The sequence below is a fragment of the Barbus barbus genome (assembly GCF_936440315.1).
Source record: "Barbus barbus genome assembly, chromosome: 20".
Lineage (NCBI taxonomy): Eukaryota > Metazoa > Chordata > Actinopteri > Cypriniformes > Cyprinidae > Barbus > Barbus barbus.
Genome location: NC_136748.1, coordinates 24221881 through 24231663, shown reverse-complemented (window position 1 = coordinate 24231663; position 9783 = coordinate 24221881). Strand labels below are relative to the sequence as shown.

The 9783-nt window shown below is 40.0% G+C and overlaps 3 protein-coding genes across 3 annotated transcripts in view; 1 reads left to right on the top strand and 2 right to left on the bottom strand.

The window, feature by feature from the left end:
- Positions 1 to 9783, bottom strand: part of LOC306886541 (serine/threonine/tyrosine-interacting protein-like) — a 195222-nt gene that overhangs the window by 140540 nt on the left and 44899 nt on the right. The gene's annotated exons all lie outside the window — the stretch shown is intronic.
- Positions 895 to 3608, top strand: LOC306886540 (myristoylated alanine-rich C-kinase substrate-like). Its single transcript, XM_079443726.1, has 2 exons — positions 895 to 1242; positions 2041 to 3608. Exons 1-2 carry the CDS (start codon positions 1156 to 1158, stop codon positions 2644 to 2646), a joined length of 693 nt encoding a protein of 230 aa, XP_079299852.1. The 5' UTR covers positions 895 to 1155; the 3' UTR covers positions 2647 to 3608.
- Positions 4734 to 9486, bottom strand: LOC306886516 (uncharacterized protein). Its single transcript, XM_079443677.1, has 3 exons — positions 9390 to 9486; positions 8961 to 9102; positions 4734 to 7134 (listed from the first exon to the last, which is right to left on the bottom strand). Exons 2-3 carry the CDS (start codon positions 9085 to 9087, stop codon positions 5294 to 5296), a joined length of 1968 nt encoding a protein of 655 aa, XP_079299803.1. The 5' UTR covers positions 9088 to 9102; positions 9390 to 9486; the 3' UTR covers positions 4734 to 5293.

Sequence of the window (9783 nt, the reverse complement as noted above, 5' to 3'; positions counted from 1 at the left end):
TGTAACCTTTTGTAACCAATGTCCCTAAAATAATCTAAATCTGTTAGACTATTCATTTATGTCCTGTTATTTAAATTTTATAATACATTTATGTTTTTAAAGATAAATGTCCAGATTGCACAAACCAGTTTGGTGTAGTGAATATGCTTTAACGTTTTAGGGCTTCTCTGTTTAAAAAAACATCCATTAGCTTAGTATGCAATATAAATCTTTCCTGGATTGCTCAGGCAGATCATTCACTCATTCAGATGTAATCAAATATTTCACTGCAGATTTACAATTTTATTATTGTTTATTGTTTATGAGCAATTTGCTGTGATGTTGAGCAGTTGCCATGGTGATGTGAGTTAGTATGGTGATGTGAAAGTGCACTTTAGACTATTTCAGTGCATTCAAAACAGCTCCGTCTAGGCTGACAATAAACTGTGACTGAATCTAGGTCACCAGGATTCCTCAGAATGAATTCATCATGCATGCAATGTGTGACTGGATGTTTATATTGGAAAATTGTAATCCACGTTTGGAACACTGGAAATGAAATGCTCACAAATCTATGTGTTGGCCTATGTAGTGTCTGTTTAGACAAAGTGGTATAATGCATACTCAGCCATTTAAATCTATGCTGTTTGCTTTCTCCCTTCATATTTTGAAGAAACCAAAAGAAAGGTTGTTTGAGAGACTTTATGACAACAGCAAAGACCAACAGAGAAAAAAGAAATAAAAACAACAATAAAAAGAAAAGCAAAACCTTTGTGACTGGATTCACTGGTTCAGAATCACCAGTTGCTGGTTCCTCCCCCTCCAGTGCATGAGTGTAGCCCCTCCTCCCGGCTTCAGGCAGGCCTCTGATTGGCTCACGCAGCTCTTCTGTGACGTCAGGGGTATTTGGGCGTTGTATCTAGCATCTCATTATCAAAAGAGAACAATTTCATTATCTCCATCTCGTATCCCAAAATAATATATTTTATTTGAGAGAGCGCTATAATTAGTGTTTTTCCCGATCAGTTGATCACAGCTTTACCTCTCGTAATCTTTTTTCCGCGGTTTTATTTGAAAACAGACGCTCTTGAGAGCGAGCACGCGACGCGTCTGAGGGAGAAGCTCGCGCTCTTTGTTCATTCATTTGATCTGCGATTCTTTGTTGCGCGTGAAAGCATGGGAGCGCAAATATCCAAAAACGGAGCAAAAGACGAGACTGCTGCCGAAAAACCAGCCGAGGCTGCGAATAAATCAAACGGGCAGGTAATAACTTTAATTATTATCTTTGTACAGGCGTGTGATGTTTTGAGGGGGGTGTGCTGTACCAAAAACCAAGTCGGTTCAAATGAACAATGAGCCGATCAACAAAGGGACTCTCCACTTTCCACTGAAAATCAGCACTTTGTATTAAACATCGACGTTATTGTTATAAAAAATTGAATGATGAGCATAAATTTGTTAGTGTAAATTACATTTGTCTCATTTGCACGTTGATTGGAATGGACCCCCAATTGAACGCCAAGTTATTTATTTCTTTTAAAATCATATAATTACGATTACGTTAAAATTCGGTGATTTCATTCCGATTTTTTAAAAACGAGTTAAATAGGAACATGATCGTAGCTTTATCAAGATTTTCCGTCGTGCAAAGCCATTTCGGTAAAATCACCACGCCTTTATCGCATCTTGTTGATAAAATGGAAGTACAAATAAGCTGTGAGACGCAATCCGTGGATTTAACATGAGAAATGGCTTTAATATGAGAAGTGGCCTTGCAAGATTGTCTGTGCACTCAAAGCGATGATCTCCACGGTTTGATCAGCGCTGGTGGATCTACTCGTCCATCTTGCAACGCTTTCACTTAAATGGCAACAGCATCAGCCAGACTAAGTGCATGAGACTTCACCCACGTGGCGAACCTATAGACTCCACATAGTGTTTTCATACAGCCTTTTGTATATAGTAGGTTGTAAATATGCGAATTGAATGCAAACGTTTGGGTTTAAATTTTTGCACAGTGCAAAAACACAACTCATATGAAGCATTTTCTTATTCCCACAGGAGAATGGCCATGCTAAAACCAATGGGAATGCCTCTCCGAATGCAGAAGCAGCCACAGAGGACGTGCAGGCCAATGGAAAGCACTCTGCCGATGGGGAGGTAAAAGCAGAGGAAGGAAAGGCCGAGGAAGGAGGTGCAGAGAAGGCGGCTCCTGAGGGCGAAGCGGAGAGTTCCGCTGTTGCGAATGGCGAAGACACGGCCAAAACAGAAGAAAACGGTTCTGCTTCGGCGAGCGGTGAGCCTGCCAAAACCAAAAAGCGTTTCTCCTTTAAGAAACCATTCAAACTTAGCGGCTTCTCCTTTAAGAAGAGCGCTAAAAAGGATGCTGAAGGTGGAGAGGCGGCAACAGCTGTGGAGAACGGTGAGCAGAAGAAGGATGCAGAACCTGAATCTGAGGAGGCCAAGCCTGAGGCCTCCAGCGAAGAGAACAAGACTGAGGCTCCAGCTGAAGAACCGAAAGCTGAGGAACCAGCTGAAAACAAAGAGGAAAAACCATCCAGTGAGGTAGCCGAAGAGAAGCCAGCTGAGGAGAAGCAAGCAGAGGCTGCTCCTCAGGAACCAGCGGCCGCAGAGAGCACAGATGCCCCAGCTGCTGCCACAGAGTAAGATGGAGGTGAAAAGCCCGTTTTAGATGAAGTCCGAGGAGCACAAACATGGAAAATTTGTACAAAAACCAATGACATTTCAAACCTTCTGTTTTCTCCCATACTTTCATCCATTCCTGTTCCATCCACTACATTGTATATGGCATTTTGAAGGAAGGAAGTTGGATGGAATGATTGGAAGTGAAAGGCACATTTTCCCCCACGTTTTTCATAATTTTTTGTAGCAGTTGTGTGGGTGTGTGCGGATGAGTGAGATTAATAGAGCCTTGCTTGTTTCAATTGTTTTTTTTTTGGTTAATTTTCTATTGTAGGTGAACTATGTTAGTGTCGTAAGGACATTGAGTTGAAATGTTAGTTGAAGGTACTGGTGCCATACAATTGGGTAAATCAAGCTTGTGGAAAAAGGAGCTATCAGAAACAACACCATTGAACAATTTACAGATGTTATTTGTCAGTTCTCATTTGATTTTGCTGTCATTACATGAATCACTAAAACAGGTGCTCAAAACCTCAGCAGCTGCATTGTGCAATACCGCAGCATTATGTATTGGTATTGGCTTTTGTCATTGCTGGATTGTACAATGTTGAAAATGGCTTTATCATTTAGTTTTCTTTCTTAATATCAATGTATCAATTGAAGTTTTTTTTTTTCTCCTCTCTTTCTGGAAATACTCCCGTTTCAATGAGAATGATGTACTGAAATGTTTAACATCCAACAATTTGACCTGTCATGTGTATTTCAGTCCAAGTGGTTTTTATTCCAGCAGAGTTCCACAAATGTTTGAAAAATTGCCAGTGCAATCGTCAAGTAGATTTTTTTTTTCTTTCTTTCCTGTAAATACTTCAGCACCATCTCTACTTGATTTTTAAATGGAATGTAACTGTGTGCAAATCGTTCACAATGCTTCTTTTACCCCTTCATTTTAGGGGCACTCAAAACAAAAATAAAGGATTTAGACAGACAATGAGTTTTGTTGAGTTTTGATTTTGCAGTATTTAGTAGTCTTTGTAATATAAATGCATTAAGTTTATGTGATTGAGCAATTTTGAGAATTTTACAAGAGAATAACGTGGTGTTATTTTGGTTGAGGTCTTTTATGCGTCCATGACTATCTCTACCATCAAACCCATTGTGCCAACATATATTGAACAACAGCACCATAAAACTTTTAATTATGTGATAATATGAGGGTTTGTAGGCTTTACTCCACCTCTTTCTCATCATAAAGACCTTGAGGTATGAGAAACTTTTATGTTTTGTGTATTTATCCTCAGCAATGGTAAATACCGTTCTTCTGAATACCAAGAAAAGCCAACTGCTTTCTAAGTATAAAATGAATGTTAACAGACACTACTCTGATGTTTTTAGCCTACCACAGAAGCTAAAGATAATTTAGAGCCATGCATTTTCTGCGCTCCAAGATGAACCCCACCACTAATCTAGCAACCACAAAATGGGTGTGTTTTCACCCAATATTCCTGTTCCTAGTTTAGATGCTGGATATTCATCTTATATATGGCAATGTTAAACACTAACACATGAAAATCTGTCTTCTGCTTTGCAAATAACTACATTTCATGAGAAAGAAACATCTTTCACTTGTGGCTCCCACCTCTACTCTAACAGATGGTAACGACTTTACCCTCCAGGTGCTCTTGTCTTCATTTTTTATATTCAACCACATCCCTCAAACCCTCCAAATGCAGTGCCTGCCTGTGGCTTATGGCTCCCAGCTTCTGATTGCCTCCACCCAGCGTCTTCTGTTTAACTTGTCTCTCCACTTAACCCACATCTTTTGGCTGACTGGGTGAACTTAACACAGTCATCAAAGCATACTCTTTACTTCCCTCTCCTGCTTTTAAAGACACTACTCTTGAAACTACAGAATTTATTATTATTATTATCATTATCATTTTTTTTGTAACCACCAACACAAAATATAAATATATCTCTTTAGATATGTGTGCTGTTGTAATTCTGTTGCATCATATACCACTTTGTAGTTACCCTTGTTTATAATCACAGCAAATGACTCATGAAATTATTCAGCATACTAAAACAAACACAGACAAGATCTCTTTAGGAATTTTTTTATTTTAGTCATGATTTACAGAGCAAAATAAATCATTAGGGATAACATTTATAGATGTTTATTTGTTTGCTTGTGAGTTTGTTTTTCATCACTTTCACCATCTCACAATATTCAAGTCAAATATAAGGATGTCAGGAAGAGCATTCTCTCTGTATAATCAGTAAGGATATAAGGACAGCAATAACAGTAAAATAAGACACAAAGATTTGAATTAGCCACTGTGATCAGCAACAAGAAAACAAAAAGACAAAAACGACAAAACAAAAAACAACATCAATGAGGAAAAGACATGAAATTATCAGGACAGAACTTCACATGCTCAATCCACACACACACAAAATTGAAATTGTTAAGGTTTTAACTCTCTTTCTATCCCTGATAACGTGTTACATAAATTACTTCCTTCTTATTGGCACCAATGCTTGGAATTTTCAAGTTGAGATGCTTGTATTTCTCAGAACAACAGCACAGTCTGTTGTGCATCAAGGTTTGCAGAACAGGATATTTTGTTTGAGAAATAGAGATGTTTTAGAAGTGATGTGGTTGATCACCTTATCACGTAGAGGCAATCAGGAACCCAGAGAAAGAGCAATGGACATTATCAGCGGCAAAAACACCATTAGCCTCATCATCAGGGATCTGGATATAAACAGTGTCCTGCTCATTGAGCTGAAGGACAGAACTACCAGACATCTGGTCCACAAATCCCTTGTTATACTCATCATAGGTGAACATGACTGGATGATCATTTTTATAAAGTGCCACTAAAGCATTAGCACCGTTCACATGCATGCTATAGGAGAAGTAATATATTCCTGGAATCTGGCAGGTGAACAGACCTGTCTCGGGATCATAATGCTGCTCTGCATTATACACAATCTGATCAAACTTAACTGGGGTGCCAGATGGGGGATAAGGTGTCACAGTTGCAACAGTGAATGCAGACACAGGACTTTTGACAAGAACTGGGTATGAAGTTTCACTTTGGGCCTTCTCAAATATGACCTCACCAGGAGGACCAGGAGGGCCGGGAGGTCCAGTAGGACCTGGAAGTCCAGAAGGTCCATCAGATCCAGGAAGTCCAGGTGGACCCTGAGGTCCAGGAATTCCTTTGGCAGCCAAACCAGCTGGGCCAGGTATTCCAGGAATACCTGGGTGACCTTTAAGACCAGATGGCCCAGAAGGACCTGCTGGGCCAATGGGGCCTCTTGCTCCAGGAGCACCTGCCTCTCCTTTTTCACCTGCTGCTCCAGGATATCCTGTATGACCCTTTGGTCCAACAGGCCCAGGTGTTCCTGGGGCACCAAGAGCACCTGTTTCTCCAGAATCTCCTTTGTTGCCAGGAGCACCAGTAGCTCCCCTTGGGCCAGGTTGGCCTGTGTTGCCTGTATAACCCTGTTTGCCTTCAATGCCTTGGGGTCCCTGTTCTCCCTTGTGCCCCTTCAGCCCTGGAGGGCCCATTGGACCTTGATCACCCTTATCACCGGTTGCTCCCCTCTCCCCTGGGAAACCTCTTGCCCCTTGAAGACCAGCTGGACCCATAGGACCAGTGGCACCTGTATATCCAGTGTGCCCTTTAGCACCTGGCTCACCTTTCTGACCTGTTGTACCTGGGCTACCAGCTACTCCCCTCTCACCTTTTGCACCATATTCACCTGGTTTGCCATAACCTGGAACACCAGGAGCACCAGGAGCACCAGCTGCACCTTGTGGACCTTTGGGGCCAGCAGAGCCAGGCATACCTGGAGCACCATTCTCACCTGGCTTGCCTGGAATTCCAATTCCAGGAGCTCCTGTTTGACCTTTTGGACCTGGTGCACCCATGGGTCCAGATTCCCCATCTCGGCCAGGTGAGCCTGATTTACCTGGTTCACCAGGAACTCCAGATTTGCCAGGTCTCCCAACACCAGGCTCACCAGGCTTTCCGGAAGCGCCCACTGGTCCTGCTGGACCTCTCTCACCTGGTGGCCCCTGAACCCCAAAACCCCTTTCTCCTTTTTGTCCTGGCGCACCAGGAATACCTGGATGTCCTTTAATACCTGGCGCACCTTGTGCTCCCACTGCTCCTGGCAGACCTGCTGGTCCAGGTTTGCCTGTTGCAGAAATGCCTGCTGGTCCAGGACTACCAATAGGACCAGGCATTCCTCTGGGGCCTTGTGGACCTGGTGCACCAGTATCTCCTTTATATCCAGGTGCACCTGTGGCTCCAGGTTTGCCGGGTCCACCTGGAGTACCAGATTTTCCAGGTGCTGAGTAACCAGGAGGACCAGGTGGTCCAGGGGGTCCCTGTGGCCCTGGCAGTCCTTCACCATCTTCTCCTCTTTCTCCAGGGGGGCCAGGAGGTCCAGGTTGGCCTGGCTCACCAGGGGTACCTGGTTCTCCTGCTACGGATACCACTGTAATAAAACAAAAAGCATATCAGTGGCAATATTCATAGTCATTATGTACATCAGTGGCAATAATCAGTTATAGATAGAATTGCCACTCTGGAACTGAGTTCATGTAAATTTGATGTTAATAATACACTACGAGTACAATATACCTGTATAAAAATTATAATATACAGAGTTTCTAGAGATCATGGCAGATTTTAGAAATGTTTGACTAAAAGTGGTCCTATAACCATATAGTGCATTGTTAGTAATTGTTTGACTATAGAATGGTTCACAGATATAACTGCAGGCTTTTTAAAATAGAGTTGTTTTCCTAAGAAGCAGGAAGTCAGTATCAAGTTGAGTATGAGTATGTAAGAATGCTCTAAAGATATTCTATAAAGTCCTTTTTTATTCAAGATCCTTTTATAAAAACAGTGTTCATACATCAGAAATAATTTATTTTAAAACTTCAAATAATACATTTTAAAATGTCAAACCTTGTGTATCATTGATGCATGACAAATCTATACATATACATTTATACATACATTTGTATGTTAAATTATATATATATTTCTTATCTTTTTAATTTTTGTGAATGAAGTATTTGTTTCAAATGTTATATTTTAACTTTAAATCTTATATCTGTGATTCTATTTTATTTAATTTCAGAAACATTACACTTCCTGCAATTGCATGCTGCATTATTTTGCTGTATTGTTGATAAATAAACTTGACTGGAGAAAGGCAATCCAGCATATTTATCCAAAAACTTAAGGGATGTAACTCTTTCTTAAATATTGTATTGTGATTTTAACTTAAAATCTGAGGTACTTCAGCATTAAATGTATTTTATATATTTTGTATTCATACTACATATATTCCTAACAATCAGTTGGTTGTTTTACATTACAGTATCTATTCTTTTTTGTGCATTTTGTTATTCCACTTTAGAATATAATCCCTGTTTTAAAAATATATATTTATGCGGCTGGAGCTTCAGTTTTATGATTGCTTTCATGTGGTCAAATCTATTGGTTTGTAAACTGCATCAAACAAAAGGACATTCTTCTAGGCACAGCTTTTACGAAACAAAACAGATGTGTCTAGATTTTGCTGTGACACACCCAGACAAATCACTTTTCAACATGTCTCTAAGAAGCTTATTTTAAATAGCTAACTTTCATATACTTTGTGCATATACTTTCAAATCTAAAACAACACTGAATTGCTTCTACTTATCATATAAATCTGTACAGTATTTTGCTAATACCAATCTAAGGATTACTTCTATGAATATATTTGAACTTTGCAGATTTCATCAAGCCATGCAGTTAAGCACAATATAAGCAAAAGGATTCGACATACTGAATTTTTCATACAGTACATCCTTCATATTGTTCAACACTCCAGATTGGAATTAAGTGAAAGATATTATAGGACAAAGATGTTTGAATTTTACATAGAACTAAAGAAACAGTTTTATGTAAAATGCATTTTTCTACATAAAAATTATTTTAAAAATGACTTCTGATATATTATCAGAGACAGCAGAACAGACTTCATAGTCTGATGCATCTTTAAAGGAATCACATGTTTTAGACTACAATGAATCTACAATTTGAATATTCAAAACCTTAGACAAGTTGCAACACACTATTGGAGGAAGCACCGTGTATAGGCAACCAATCAGTGTGCTGGATTCTACTCATGCAGCTTTGTTATGTGCATACATAATTGTTGCCTAAGATTTGTTTTGCCTCATTTAGATCAAGTACCACAGACAGAAGCAGATCTTCAGCACACTGCAGAAAGCAAAGGGAAGCATTTTTCAATTTGAAACATACCATGGCTTTTTACTGAGTAAGGTTGGTACTGAGGGGCCTTCATCACCTTCTTGACAACATATCTCTCACCATGGGCAGCTGTCAAGGCAACCAGGAGAAGAAAAATGCTTGCTACTTGTAGTTCCATTCTCTGAGGTCAAATCTGCAATGGAATCGAAAGAGTTAGATGTGATGATGTAAAGAAAACTGCTGGTGGTGATGGCTGAAACATTCTAATGGAACAATTGGTTCAGCCATTTGTAAAGTAAACAACAGCTGACAACCATAAACTATGATTTCAGCTTCCATTCCATTAATAATAACTTTGTTTAAACCATAACTCAAAGTAGTAATAAAAGTGCCCTCCCATCTGCACCTGCTGATAGATGTCATTCAATATCAGGGCCTAGTTTCCCAAAGCCAAAGAAAAAGAAAAAAATGCACACCTACCGGCATACTTGGGTTCCAAATAAATAAGAAGTTTAACACAGCCGTTGCTCCCACTTCTGAATATCCTTTTGGTAGGAGCCAGACAGGATCTGCTGCTGCCTAGCACAATGATGAGGGTTTTTATACCATATCTGGCCCTTGCATCATTAAAAAAGCACCTACCACACTAGTACCTCCTCTCTCATCGCAAGGCTGTAATTACCAGGCAGATTTGCCCACTGTTGGTATGTCACTTCAGGATGGCTTTTTCTTTGAGTGTTTAGACCCATGATTAGATCTTGTTAAGCTCCCCTCAAAGCTGCAAAAGATGCACTTTAGTCCTAAATTTGGGTCGAATAATGTCATTTTTAGGGTATGGATAGGCTGTATGATGTGGTCTTCCCTATATAATGTT

Bases quoted from the DNA above. Each gene is read 5' to 3' on its own strand.
- LOC306886540 (XM_079443726.1), top strand. From the start codon at position 1,156: ATGGGAGCGCAAATATCCAAAAACGGAGCAAAAGACGAGACTGCTGCC. The intron at 1,243-2,040 runs GTAATAACTTTA...TTATTCCCACAG, and splicing joins CGAATAAATCAAACGGGCAG to GAGAATGGCCATGCTAAAAC.
- LOC306886516 (XM_079443677.1), bottom strand. From the start codon at position 9,087: ATGGAACTACAAGTAGCAAGCATTTTTCTTCTCCTGGTTGCCTTGACA. The intron at 7,135-8,960 runs GTATGTTTCAAA...GTTTTATTACAG, and splicing joins TTACTCAGTAAAAAGCCATG to TGGTATCCGTAGCAGGAGAA.